Genomic DNA, 15,497 nt, shown 5'->3' on the forward strand with positions numbered 1-15,497 from the left:
TGTGAAGGCAGCTTTAAGAATTACTGATGTAGCTATTCCACTGTGTTAGAACCTTTTAGGAATTAGGAAATGGAAACGAAGAACATCGTATGTAGATAGAAGCAGGGTGGTATAAATGGAAGGTAATGGGGAAATTTAGAAAGGAATTGAATACTACCTCTTCTGCTTACTTGCTGGGTGTCCTTCATTTTGATATATTAGTTCAATAAACATTTATTGAACACATATATAACGAGCAAAATGGACAAACTCCCTGCCCTCATGAAGCTTACATTCTAGTAGAGGAAATAGACTTAAATAAGTAAGCAGCACTATGGTGGAAATAAAACATTCTAAGGGGAGGAAGTATGATGGGGGTAGGAGGAAATTAGGGCAAGTTAAACTTTGAGATAGTCCCATTTGAGCAAGAATCCATCATATGAAGACCTAGAGGGAGAACATCTCAGGCTGAGACAATAGCACATATTTCCTGAGGTAGGAACCAGTTTAGGTGTGTAAGGGGCAGGAAGAAAGCTTGTGGGCTGAAGGAATGGTATATGTTGGGGGAAAGGATGGTGGTGAAGGGAGATGAGATAGAGGTCATTTGGGCATCATAGGATATGGTATGGAAGTGGATTTTATTCCAAGTGTGAAAAGCAGGGGAGTAGTGCTGTGATCTGATATTCTTTAAAAAGGCTTGTTTGTATAGAAAATGTTCCATGAGGAGCAGAAGCAAGAGGCTCATCATTCTCTTACAATGGCCCAGATGAATAATGCTGTTGACTTTGAATATGGGAGCGGTTGTGGGTCGTGGAAATTTGGCAGATCCAGGGGATATTTTGATGGTAAAGGTGGTAGGCTGTGTAGATAGATAGATTGGGTCTGGAGGGTAAGGAAAGAGAGCCATGAAGGATAACGTCGAGTGTTTGGCATGAGCAGATAGGTGGATTGTGCTGCCGTTAACCATGTGTGAAAGACTGAGATAAGAACAGGTTTGGGAAAGTGAGTAGTGAATCAAGAAATCTGCATAGTATAAGAATGGCCTGTTTTTCAGATAACTAGTGGACATGCTGGTCATTGGCATTTAGCTGGTGTTTAAAGTCATGGAACTGGAGTGCCTGGGTGGCTGAGTTGGTTGAGCATCCGACTCTTTTGTTTATTTATATTTATTTATTTAGATTTTTTTTTAAACGTTTATTTATTTTTGATAGAGACAGAGCACAAGTGGGGGAGGGGCAGAGAGAGGAGACACAGAATCCGAAGCAGGCTCCAGGCTCCGAGCTGTCAGCGCAGAGCCCTACGCGGGGCTCAAACTCACAAACCTCGAGATCATGACCTGAGCCTAAGTCAGATGCTTAACTGACTGAGCCACCCAGGCACCCCAAGCATCCGACTCTTGAATTCAGCTCAGGTTATGATCTCACAGTTCGTGAGTTTGAGCCTTGCGTTGGGCTCCACCTGCTTGGGAATTCTCTCTCCCTTTCTCTCTGCCCCTCCCCTGCTTGTGCGCTCTCTCCCTCTCTCTCTCAAAATAAATAAATAAACTTAAAAACTTAAAACATAATAAAGTCATGGGATTGTAGGTAGTGATCACAGGAAGAACTGGATAGAAAACGGCTGAAAATTGAAGCCTGGGGTACTCCCAGCAGTTAGAGGTCAGCAGAAAGAGGAAGTGTCAGCAAACAGGTTGTGAATGATGTAACCTTGAGAGGAGGAGTGTTCAGCATCCTGAAAGTCAAAAGCAGACAAAGTATTTAGTACAGGAAGAAAGTGACCAGGTGTATCAACTGCAGCAAGATGTCAAATAAGATAAGGTATTCGATCTGACAAGATAGAGTGTTGGTATTTTTTAAAAGTTTCAATGGAGTGGTGAGAACAAAAGCCTAGATAGAGTACAGTTGACCCTTGAACATTGTGGGGTTAGGGATGCCGACCCCCCACGCCGTTGAAACTCTGCATATAACTTTTGACTCCCCCTGAAGTGAACTGCTAATAGCCTGCTGTTGACCTGAATGAAGCCTTCCTGATCGACAGTCAGTTAACACGTAGTTTGTTATGTGTATTACACACTATGTTCTTACAATAAAGTAAGCTAGAGAAAAGAAAATGTTGCTAAGAAAATCATAAGGGAAAATACCTTTACAGTACTATACTGTATTTATAAAACAAAATCCATGTACAAGTGGAGCTGCACAGTTCAAACTTGTGTTGTTCAAGGGTTGACTAGTTTGAAAAAAATTGTGAGGTAAGAAAGTGGTAACAGCTTTCGTAGGTAACTCTGGATGACGATTTTGCTTTGAAATAGAGTAGAGAAACTGGGTGGCTACTGGAAGGCTCTGTGGGCTGCAGGGCAGGGTGGTTGGTTGCTTGGTCGGTAGTAAGATGGACAGTAATTTTGGTCGGGTTTTAAGCTGACTGATGTGATCCAGTAGTGGGGGTACATGATTTTTCATTGAATGAGAAAGGATGGGATCCCAGGAGCTAGAAAGGGGGTTGCTCCTAGATGGCAGCACAGCATTTCATCCAGTGTAACAAGACTGAAGGCAGAGCCCAAGGCTGCAAATGCAAGCAGGCTCGTTCGTCCCTTAGTGGGATGATCAGTAGCCCCTGTCAGGTTGTTTTTATTTTTGTCAACATAAAGTTATGTGATGAGCTGAAATAGAAGAGTTTTATGATGAAGGAATAAGAGAGTCCCCTCAGACAGTAAAAAAGGTAATTACTAGGGAAAGGTAGGCTAAGGGAGCAGGGCTAAATGTGCACATGAGTTTCATGAGCATAAATGTCAAAGGAGACTGGCGTCCATGGTTGTATGTCATTTATCCAACCGCCAATAGCTGCTTGGTTGCAGGCATGGAACAACCGGATGGTTCAACTTGGAGACTAAGTTTCCTTATTCTGAAATGGGAATAATATCTGCTTTGGGGCTGATTTTAAGAGCTAACTGAAAAATTAAGGAGGAACTTTGGCATCATATATGAGTAGGGTTTTACAATGTGCAATTCTGTCACAAAATTTTGGGCTTATATACTACTGTTGTTATGGATATAATTTAAATAGCTCAACTTTGAGAGTTGGTAAAGTCATGAATATTAAACCTGTGGGGAGAAATTGCTCATGACTTGTCTTTTTATATATTGTCGGCTGATATGCCATAATAATTTCCCAGAAAAACGTAGGAATATGACCAGAAAAGAATATACTATGACATTTTTTTCTCGGATTTCAGAGGCAAGTGCAAAAACCTGTGATGGTGTACAGTGTGCCTTTGAGGAACTTGTTGAAAAGATCATTCAGACGCCTGGACTGTGGGAAAGTGAGAACCAGAATAAAGGAGTCAAACTGATACACAGGGAAGAAGGCCCTGGAGGCGGAGCCTGTGGTGGTTACTGTTCTATGTTATAAACTCTGGGAAACTCCCATCTCTTGCATATTTGATCAGATAGTGACATCTTTCTGTATATAAACTCTTTAACTGCTATTTTAGGGACCTTGCAGTTTGCACATATTTGTTTTGTATCATGGCAGTAAATATTTGCAAGAAATCCCACTCATCGGCTTTCCCAGGTAAAATGTTATGGTAAGCATGCACAGTTTGCAGTCTACAGTTTTTTATGTAACATAAAATAGGTGTACTTTTATAAGTACATTTGATTTTATGATTTACATTTATCATGTGATAAAAAAAATCCACCTATTTAGTATATGTTGATACAAGGTCTACTTTTGGTCTCCTCTTTGCATAAATACTCCTCTGTCAATTACTGAATTAATTGGTATGTAGAACTCCTAGAACTACTAGGAGATATTCAGGTATCATCAAACCTGGCAAATTTCCTTTCAGGAATAACAAAGAGCATGATTCCACAGCTTTTGTAGGATGTTTGCAGACAGATTCTCTTTTAGTACTAAGCAAAATTCTCTTTAGAGGATGCAATCCAGGCCAATTTATAATTAAATCTCTGTTTGTTCTGATGATGCTTCTGAAATAGCATTGATATGTTAAGAAGTTTGGTCTTACTTTTACATTTTCTTCAATGAGTAGCTCAGTTGCTTAACTGGAGTTTTAATTCTGTGATATGTACATTGGATTCTGACTCTTTGTGCATCATTTTTAGTTATGTGGTGTTTGGCAAAATGGCAATAAGGTTTTCCCCCATTTTGGTTTCAGAAGGATGAGGATAGTGTGTTTATGTAACAAATGTAGTATTTAACCACTTTTAAAACCAACACCTTTTTCCATAAACGTTGATGGTGTTTGTCCAGGTACCTCAATTGTAGCTCGTGTAATGTTTATGAACATCTGTATCTTAACACTCCCCTAAATGGCTAGTTGATTCAAAAACCTATTTCTGTGTGTTGAGGGTTGGGAAAAAAAGAACACTAAATGACCATTTGAGAAAGACATATTGCTTCCAGATTTTGATGTGTGTGGGAAAATACTGTTGCAATGAAAATCTTGGTAATTTACTGTAACAAGTAGCCAATAGTTTATCAAAACCAACTTGTCCAGACTAATAAATCTTTTCCACAGTATACAGTTTTCTAACCTCTTGCTGTTATACATTGCATATTTTTTTTCACTCGTATGTTATTTAACTTACATTGATATCTGCTGTTTTATGCCCCTGAATAAGTTATTTGTCCTTTCAGGCAGGTTACCATGATACCCCCTCAGTAAAATTTCTGATAACTAATTTCTGGGTACAAATACTAATTGTATAGAGTTGCAGGTGATAACTTTTTGGGGGTCACTTTTGCAATACTCGTGATAGTGGATTTACTTCAAGTTGGGTTCTAAAATGTACACCTTCACGTAAGAGAATCTTACATTCTACTTGGTTCACACTTCTTAGACTACATTACATGTGATTAAAGGTTTTATACGTTATATATGTATTTACTAAATATAAAACATTTACTCCTTTACTGTTGGAGAAAGGTAGCTAACACGTACTTATGATTTGTTTGTGTCACATTACAGCTGTAGATTTGTGTATTTATGTAGTGTTTGTATTGACAAGACATTCATTTCTTTGTGCTTTTTGCTCTTTGAGCTATATAATAATCTTTTTGTGTATTGGATTGTCCTGTTGATTTGGTCAAAATTTGGATACATATGAGTCACTTACTTTTAAACACTAATTTTGTTTGATAGAATTATATTGTAACCTTTTGTAGTTTTTGAAATAAATATAGCCTGCTTTCCCTAGATGCATTTGCGAAGGAAGTATTCTACATCTCCCTGTTACATTCATTGGCTGAGGAACATCTGAATGTAGTCTGACTCAGATTCTATTCTGTCATATGGCTTTCACTTTACTATTTTGTTGCAAGCTTATTGTTTCATAGTGGAGGCTTTCTTTTTCTTTTTTTCCAGTGTTTATTTATTTTGAGAGTGAGCGAGTGGGGAGGGGCATAGAGAGAGAGAGGGAGAGGGAGAAAAAAAGAATCCTAAGCAGGCTCTGTGCTGTCAGTGCAGAGTCGGATGCAGGGCTTGATCTCAGGAGCTATGAGATCATGAGCTGAAACCGAGAGTCAAATGCTTAACTGACTGAGCCACCTAGGCGCCCCAGTGGTGGAGATTTTCTAAGTGAAGTAGTTATAGCATCTAAAGTTGGCCACTTAAATAGCTGAGGATTTTGTCAGTTCTTCATTTTCACATCATTGGAAGTAGTTTAGAAGTGCCTTTTGCAGATGGTGCAAATTAGAACAGTTGGAATACAGTGTTTGGGATTCTAGGAGTGCTGACACAGATCTAAGCAAATAAATAAATATTTAATTTATGTTGAGAGTAATAGTTAACATTTACTGAAAGCTTCCTTGGTGCAAGGTGCTGTTCTTAGTGCTGGATTAATTCCTTAAGCCTCACAGCAACCTTAAGAGATTGGTTGCTACACCTGTTATGCCCATTTAAAAAATGAGGATAGTGAAACCTAGATATGTTAGGTAACTCCCCAAAGATCACATAGCTTAATCAGTGATGGAGCTGGATTCCAGTGAAGGCATTTTTTATATGCCTATACTCCTAACCACTGTTCCTTTTGTGTGGCTGTTTACTAGCTTTTTGTTTTAACACAGCAGGGTTAAAGGAGTTCCCCTATTTTTAAAAAATCATTCTTTTGTTATTTACTTTATAAAATCTGAACTACTTCTATTAAGTAAATTCCACTGGTATAAACTAACCAGGTAAGTCATTTGACCTAAAAGTTAAGGTAGGAGAGTGGGTAGTCTTTTAGTTCTTTGGCCTTCTCAGGATTGAATGAAAATCCCTGGTTTAGGAAAGATACAAAGGCAGGAGACATGTGGGACCTTAACTTTTTAATTGGCCCTGAGAAAAGAAATTAAATCTGGGAACAGTCTTTTGCTCAAAATTGAAATCTGGGGGGGGGGGGATGTTTCGAGTATGTAGTTGCCATATCTGCAGATGCACACTTGGTGTTGACTTTCTAGTTGAATGCAGTGGCATTGAACTTGATTTTGATTCATTGTACTTTTCATACTCAAGAAGTATATGTGATTCTGTACAAGTGTGGGACTGGCCCCATAGCTCATAAAAGAATCCTTATATCATTACTTTTTCTGTCTGTGAGATGGCACAGACCTACCTCATATCCATGATATCCTTAAAGATGTTTTTTAATGTTTTTTATTTATTTTGAATGAGAGAGTGAGGGAGCATGAGTGGGGGAGGGACAGAGGGGGGCGGGGGATAGAGAGGATCCCAAGCGCTTTGTGCTGTCAGTGCAGAGCCCAACACGGGGCTTGATCTCATAAATCATGAGATCATAATCTGAGCCAAAATCAAGAGTGTCGGATGCTTACCCATAACTGAGCCATCCAGGTACCCCCCACCCACCGCCCACCCAACATAGTATCTTTAAACACAGTTTACTGTATAGTTTTTCTGATTTTCAAGTAAACTGGTATATTCCTCTAGGTCCTTTCATTTGTAGGTCTTCTCAGTATTCAAATATTATGCTTCTGTATCTTGGGTTCCATTTCACTAGTCATACTTTGGAAGTTTTTTATCTGTTTAGATAGAGGGATAAAAGCATTTAATGTTTCCAGAAGACATTCTAGTTCTGACCCCAGCCACACGTTGGGTTATTAACTAGAGATTCTATCCTGGGTTTTGTCTAAGAATGTTGAAAGAAGTGAATAAGAAGAAGTAGGCTAAATCAAGACTTGGAGCTAAGGAATATAAATACAGATTTACCCAGATCTCTTTTTTTCCCGTCCAAATGGGAACATCTCTTCGGAGGGGGAGAAAAGGAGTCAACTTCTGTTATGGGGCTTTAAATTTTCCTATTGTTATTAGCTTTCTGTTTCATATTTAAGAATCGGTGTTGTTTCTGGTTGTGGTATAAAGTTTGGGTGCCTCTTAGAGCTGTTTTGTTACACACACATTTCCAGTTGTGTGAGCACCTATTGTCAGTCCTGCCCTCCCACACCTCTCTCACACACAAACGGTACTTTTTTTTTTTATTATTAGCCTGATAAGCAACAGATTATTTAATTTTATTTGTATTTTTTTGATTACTAGTGAGATTGGGCACTTTTAATATTTTATTGGATATTTGTATTTTCTTTAATTCCTTGCTCATGTATGCCGATCCAGCATTCACTTCCATGTCTTCTTTGGATAACCAACTTCCTCCCATCATGCATGTGGTTTAGACGGGATTGTCACACCCCCAGCTCCAGCTAGAGTTGACCTGGTTATCTTTAACCAGTGCTACTAACTCTCCCTTTTCCCCCACCCCCCAAAATAAATGGTTCAGGGATAGTCACCTGACCCAGCTCAGGCTACTTAGATACAAGATATTTGCTGAGGCTTCCTTAGGACCTGCTGAAAGAAGATACCTTCTTGGAGATAGTGCGGTGCAAAGACTCATGTTTTGAACTTGCTGCAGCTAATTTTTTCTACTACAAAAGAGTCAGCCTCAGGGCTGTACCAAGAAAATGAGAGGGAGTCTAAGTTGGAGCCCTGATGCAATTTGGAACCTCTGGATCAAGTTGGACCTGAAATCAGATTTGCTTCTGGACTTTTTACTTATGTGAGCCAATAAATTCCTTTTGTGTTTTAAGCCAATTTGAGTCGGATTTTCTTTTTTCTTGGAACCAAATGTATGCCACATGAGTGTATGTGTTCTTATTAGTAGGGGCTTTTTGTACACTGAGTTCAATATGTTGATATTTATTTGCATAGAGAAGAAAGAAGTAAAACTATCACTTAAAGAACCATTACTCTTAAATAACTTAGTATTAGTGAGGTTACTTTCTCATGTATTTCTTTATAGATATAGACATATAAATGAGTTACATTCATACATGTGATTTTAAGGACTTCTTTGTTTCTAAGGTCTCCTGTGTTTTGATTTAGTTTCCTCTGTCACATGGATACTCACATGAATACTTACCTCTCTCCCCCCTGAGGGAATCAGTGTTACCTGGCATGTATATACCCTTTTTGCATTTCTCCATGCCTCCGAGCTCTCCTCCAATGCAAAAATATGTATATACATTGTCACACAAAAATGGTATCATCTGTGTATTTCCTCCTATTTCCTTTCTTACCTAACCGTACATTGTGAAAATCACTTCAAACCAATTTATATGCATCTAACCTCTATTTTAGTGATTGTGCAATGTTACTATTCCGTGGTATGGATTACCACTATTTAACCACTCCCATAGAAACGGGCGTTTATATAGTTTCCATTTTTTGCCCTTGCAGATGGTACTGCAATAAAAATCCTATCCACAGATCTTGTTGTTTCTGTGGGATATGTATCTAAGAGTTGGATCCATGGGCCAAACAAAAATGTGTATTTTTTAGGTTTGATGTATTTTATAGATGCCTTTCCAAAAATTTGTAACAATGAACATTTCTACTAGCATTTCCCAGCATCAGCAGGAAGTGTTCTGAAGTTTTAATTTTTGTTACTTTGTATTTGCAAGGTGTAACTTATTTTAGTTTGCATCTCTGTAGAGCATTTCTCATGTGTGTGGGCCATTTGTAGTTGGCCTTCTTTTGAAAGGATTATTCATATTCTTGCCAGTTTTTCTGTTCAGTTTTTGTGGTCTTATCTGATATCAGCTCTTTGTATAGTACAGATTTTAACCCATATGTGTATGTTTTAAACATTTTTTCTGACCTATGTTTTTTCACTTTGATGATGATATGATTTTTCTTACAAGTTATTTTTTTATATTCTGTACCTTCTGGGTTCCCCAACTTTCAGGTTGTACATGATGTCTCCTTAGCGTCTTCTGAGATTGTTTTCTTTTGAACTATTAAAAACTTGGAATTATTTTTGCTTATGACTCAAAATAGGGAGCCATCTTACTCCATATGGATAGCTGGTGTGCCTACACTACACATTAAATTTTATTTTCCCTGCTGAGCTGAATTACCACTTTTGTCCTAGATGAAATTCCTGTAAGGAATCTACTTTGGCCTTCTGTTTTGGGGGTCTCTTAACCTTGGAAAGTTACATATTTCAGTGTAATTGGTTTTCTTTAATCCTATGTATATCATTTTATACTTTAAAAAACATTCTTAAAAGGACTCTGCAGGTTTCATCCCACTGTCTCAGGTGCCTGAGTTTTGATGTTAGTGGCTCTATAATGTGTTTTTGGCTGTAAAGCAAGTCCTTTCTCACTCTTTTTCAATTTGATTTCACATATGAGTCTTAAACATCACTTTATCCTTTGCCCATTTTTTTTTGTGGATCTTTTTTTTTAATAAAGTTTTTTTCTAAAATGTGATCTGGATACTAATCCTTTGCCATTAATATGTATTGCTGAAGTCTTTTCCCAATTAGTGGTTTCTCTTTTGAATTTGTTTGAAATGTTGTATAATTAAAACATTTTAAGCCAAAAATTTAGTCATTTTTATCATTTTTTTTAAACTGGGAATCTAACTGGAATCACGTATTTCTATATTTATTGTGAGAAAACTGATTAGTGGTAAGACTTGCCATTAGGAGACATGGGATATCTGTCTATTCAGGTTTTTTACTGTTTTGAAATTCCACAGTTTTCATTGCATATGTCCTGAACCTTCTTAAAAGTTATTCTCAGGATTTTTTTTTTTTCCCCATTAGTGTGAATAGAATTGGTTTTCTTATTTCAGAATCTATGTAGTTGCTTTTTCTGTCTGTCCAGGTGCCTAATCAGTTTGATGCTTTGGTTTAAACTAGTTTCTTTGATTTCTTAGGTAAAGTAACAAAAATGTAATTTATTTTAAAATATATATTTATTTAGAAGAAATTGCAGGCACCTTGCTTTATTTTGATGTTTTGAATGTGTGCCCTGACAAACTGTTTAGAGGAAACCTCCCATTTCACACCAGTTCTTAAGGCCTGCACACTTCAGCCTTCTGTAGAGGCCACTCATGGTAGCTCCTTGGCCAGTAGCACCCAGATCTCCCAACTGTCCCCAAGCCATAGCTCTTGGATTTCCATGGGCCAAGCTCTCCCTGGGATCCACCAGTTTCTGACTTTTTTCTAATGTACTAATGGTGAGACTGGGCTATTGTTTCTGTTGCTGATAACTTCATGTGTCGTGAGATTCATAAAATTGGGAAGATTATATCTTCTTTCTCCACGCTGAAATACTTAATTTTAAAAAGGGAAATTGCCTGTTCAGTGTAGGTTTCCTAGAAGTCAGTATGGCATAATGGTTAAGAATGTGGCCATTTGACATCAGAGTAGTCTCTTATTCCAGCCTATGGCTGTTACGATCTTGGGCCAGTTACTTAATCTTTTTGGGTCTCAAGTTTCTTCATATTGAAAATGGGATAATAGTCTCCACAGCTTCGTAGGGTTGTGAGCATTAAATGAGCTAGGGAATATAGAGCTTGGCACTGTGTGCTTCAAGAAGTGTTAGCTGTTATAGCATATTCTGGTTACTAGCTGCCTCGGTTTTTCTGTTGTTCTTAATTTTTATAACTCACAGAAAACAATACTTTTTTTTGAGATTTAAATTTTTTTCTGAAACAAAATAGGACATACTCATTTAAAAATTATTTTTCTCGGGGCGCCTGGGTGGCTCAGTAGGTTAAGCGGCCGACTTCGGCTCAGGTCATGATCTCGCGGTGCGTGAGTTCGAGCCCCGCGTCGGGCTCTGTGCTGACAGCTCGGAGCCTGGAGCCTGCTTCGGATTCTGTGTCTCCCTCTCTCTCTGACCCTCCCCTGTTCATGCTCTGTCTCTCTCTGTCTCAAAAATAAATGAACTGTGAAAATTTTTGTTTTAAAAATTATTTTTCTAGGGGCGCCTGGGTGGCTCAGTTGGTTAAGTGTCCGACTTTGGCTCAGGTCATGATATCGTGGTTTGTGGGTTTGAGCCCTGCATCAGGCTCTGTGCTGAACTCTTGCTCAGAGCCTGGAGCCTGCTTCAGATTCTGTGTCTCCTTCTCTCTCTGCCCCTCCTCCACTTGCACTCTGTCTCACTCTTTCAAAAATAAATAAAAAATTATTTTTCTAGAGTTACAGTTTCTCATTCTGTGTGTGTATATGTGTGTTTTCCTTTTTTCTTTTAAAAGCATTTTGTCTCTGTGGTCTTTTAAACAGGCAAACAGTAGTCTAGACCAGTGAGCTGGAAATAAATGATATAATGATTTCTAGGTGGATAAATTTCTACCTAGGTAGATTTCTAGGTAGATAAATGCAGCTAAGGGGCCTGTTGAGAATACTTACGAGTTCCTTTTATTGCAAAGGCCTAGATAGCAACAGCAGGCCTCACCTCAGGCCTCACAACATCCTATGTGTCCTGGCACTCTCGTCTACACACACCACAGGAGCTCCAAGCATTCACCTTGCTGTGTCAGGAAATAGCGTAGGCTTCTGCCACCAAGACATATGTTCTTTTTAGATTCATGTTCCTTTAGCCATATTTTCTTTGCTAGAAATTTTAAGCTAGTTAAATATTCCCACGTGTCACACTCATACCACCTATTTTAGGTTAAACACAGCCGACATCTAAGTTTTCTGTAAAGCAACACTAGCCCTGTAGTACTAGATAGATGTACATTTATAAACTGGTCCATTTACACTTACCTCTCACTTTACCTCTCACAGCTCACTTTATATTAATAGAAATATGATTAAATCACTCTTACAAAATGATCTGAGTTCCAATACCAGTAGAACTGCTAATCACAAACCTGCTAAAGAATATAAAGCTTCATTTACATTCTTTGTGTCCTTAGGTGTTATTTCACTATAGATGTATAATCAAGTGTTCAGATTACTTGAATACTTTATGGTTTTGTTATCTATTTGATAGAAGTTCCTTTGTTCCTATTTATATTCAATTTTATGGCTTTTTTTCATCTGTGTTTAATGTAAGGGCTTACTTTTTTCATTCCTTTTAATTTATTTGATTTTTTCCCATTCCTATTGATTCCATCCTGATCTCACACCCTCCTCATATGTAGTCATTATCACTAAGTTCTGGTTTATTCCTCCTGTTTCTTTTTATAAAAATTATGCAGTATTCTTTTTTTCCATCTCCTACACAAAGGGTAGCATATTACATACATTCTTGAATTTTGCTTTTTAATGTGAACTAAAGAAATCACTCCATATATCATCAGTCTGGGACTCTGCCTCATTTTTTTTTTTTTAATGGTTGTAAGCCCATTGTGGATTGCAGTTAATTCAATGAGTGGCCCATGAATGGATGGTGAATAACTGTGTTTGTTTCATTTCTCTGGATAAGTTTCTAAATCAATTTTTAAAATCTTACAGTATATTTCACATAATATGAATAGCATCCATTTTGGGGATCACATTTTGATGAGTTTTAATAGATACATAAACTTGCATAATCACTATCACAATAAAGATAGGGGACATACCTATTACGAAAAGGGTCACTTGTTTGTAATGTTTGGCTCCCTTCTTCCTCTCACCTCTGCTGTACCTGATGCTGCCTGGGGCTTTCTCTCTGGACTCCAGGCAGATTGGCTCTGGCCTCTATTATAGTCTTCACCTGTGTATTCTAGACTTCCTTTTTTTTTTTTTAATTTTTAAAAACGTTTTATTTATTTTTAAGAGAGAGGAGAGAGAGGGAGATACAGAATCTGAAGCAGGCTCCAGCTTCTGAGCTGTCAGCAGAGAGCCTCTTGTGGCTCCAACCCACCGAACCGCGAGATCACGACCTGAGGTGAAGTCGGCTGCTTAACCGACCAAGCCACCCAGGTGCTCCTCTAGACTTCCTTTTTCTTTCCTTTTAAAGGCATTGTCTTTTCTCCATTTTGCATAAATGCAGAAATATGATAATATGCTTCAGTGCCTTTACTATTAGGATTTGTTCTTCAATTCCTTTATTTTTAAAATGTTCTTGGGAGGGCATAGAAACGAACGTGCTTGGGTGTATCTCCTAAACTAAACCAGTCATTGGTCTTTTAACTAGTGAGGTCAACAAGGAATTGTTGATAGGAAAAAAAAAAAAGGTAGAATCAAAGGATGGGGGTTCATAATGAGGCCAATATTTTGGAATGGCTACACCAAAGCAAGTAAGTGGGAAAGCTGGGCAATGTCAGATGCTTGATTTAGAGATTTGGGGAGTAAATCAAGATTATAACCATGTATGAGTACCCGAGGAAGTGGAAGAATAGAAGTTGGAAGTGAGGAGGTCAAGATGCCGGGTGGATCATGTATGTTTTTTTCTTTTTTTTTTTTTTTTTTTTTTTTTTCAACGTTTATTTATTTTTGGGACAGAGAGAGACAGAGCATGAACGGGGGAGGGGCAGAGAGAGAGGGAGACACAGACTCGGAAGCAGGCTCCAGGCTCTGAGCCATCAGCCCAGAGCCTGACGCGGGGCTCGAACTCACGGACCGCGAGATCGTGACCTGGCTGAAGTCGGACGCTTAACCGACTGCGCCACCCAGGCGCCCCATGTATGTTTTTTTCAATCAGTAGATACACAGTTGAATCTATTTCCAGGTTCTATTCTGTTCTGACAGTGTAGTGCTATGCCGGAATCAACAGAATATTGGTTTTGCTTTACAGAATATTTATAAATCAAGCTCTGCCCCTCACTACTTTTTTTAACAACTTGTTTTGCCAATCAATTTACCCAGTTACAAAATAAAATCCTTTGGAATTCTGACAGGAGCGGTGTTAAATATATATATTAATTTATAAGCTGACATTTATTTATTTATTTATTTATTTATTTATTTATTTATTTTTTAAATTTTCTTTTTTTGAACGTTTATTTATTTTTGGGACAGAGAGAGACAGAGCATGAACGGGGGAGGGGCAGAGAGAGAGGGAGACACAGAATCGGAAACAGGCTCCAGGCTCTGAGCCATCAGCCCAGAGCCTGACGCGGGGCTCGAACTCACGGACCGCGAGATCGTGACCTGGCTGAAGTCGGACGCTTAACCGACTGCGCCACCCAGGTGCCCCTATAAGCTGACATTTATCAACATTTATTTATTTTTGGGACAGAGAGAGGCAGAGCATGAACGGGGGAGGAGCAGAGAGAGAGGGAGACACAGAATCGGAAATAGGCTCCAGGCTCTGAGCCATCAGCCCAGAGCCTGACGCGGGGCTCGAACTCACGGACCTCGAGATCGTGACCTGGCTGAAGTCGGACGCTTAACCGGCTGCGCCACCCAGGAGCCCCTAAGCTGACATTTAAAAAAGCCTTGCTATCCAGATCCATGGCATATCTTTCCATTTATTCAGTTCTTATTTTACATCCTTCAGTAAAATTTTAGAATCTCTTTCATATATATCTTGTAGCTACCTTTGTTGATGGCATTTTGTCATGTTTATGTTCCTACATTGTATCAAGGGGTTTTGAAATTTTTCATATCTCATTAATTGTTTTCAGTAATAAAAAAAATTAGTGCATGTATATCTTATAAAGAGCATCTTACTGGGGCGCCTTGGTGGCTCAGTCAGTTGGGCATCCGACTTCAGCTCAGGTCATGATCTCGCCGTTCATGGGTTTGGGTCCCACATAGGGCTCTGTGCTGACAGCTCAAAGCCTGGAGCCTGCTTCGGATTCTGTGTCTCCCTCTCTCTCCACCCCTCCCTCGCTTGCACCCTGTTTCTCTCTCTCAAAAATAAATGAAACATTTTTTAAAAATTTTAAAAAGATCATCTTACCAAAATTGTTATTAATACCAATCTCTTTAGTGTTTTTTATTTCCTAGTTTCATAATTATGTGTGAATAAAGATAATTTTGTTTGCTCCTGATTCTATGACAATCATTTTGCTATTTTGCCTTTAAATGTACTATTGTTGTTTTATTTCAAGGTATAGTCTTTCTGTTTTAGGATGATGATGTGACTTCATTCTTTTAATAATTTACTTCAATCGTATTTGGAATGGCAGCTGAATTTTTTCAAATTATTTTTTTTTCCACTATCTAATTTTGACGGCAGTAAATTGTTTGTTGCTTGGTTTAATATAAGAGTTCCTGTTACAAAACCATCCTTACAGTCTTGGAATATATCTTACTTCTATGAATTATACTGTTAAAAATATTCTT

General features: G+C 38.3%; 1 protein-coding gene across 1 annotated transcript in view; it reads left to right on the plus strand.

Annotated features, from left to right (window-relative positions):
- Nucleotides 1-7,664, plus strand: part of RAB18 (RAB18, member RAS oncogene family) — a 39,658-nt gene extending 31,994 nt beyond the window's left edge. The window contains exon 7 of the mRNA XM_030321163.2: nucleotides 3,206-7,664. Within this exon, the coding sequence (XP_030177023.1) occupies nucleotides 3,206-3,381 (176 nt within the window). The 3' untranslated portion in view covers nucleotides 3,382-7,664. The remainder of the gene's footprint in view (nucleotides 1-3,205) is intronic.
- The last annotated feature ends 7,833 nt before the right edge of the window (nucleotides 7,665-15,497 follow it).

Source organism: Lynx canadensis, chromosome B4 (genome assembly GCF_007474595.2).
Source record: "Lynx canadensis isolate LIC74 chromosome B4, mLynCan4.pri.v2, whole genome shotgun sequence".
Classification (NCBI taxonomy): domain Eukaryota; kingdom Metazoa; phylum Chordata; class Mammalia; order Carnivora; family Felidae; genus Lynx; species Lynx canadensis.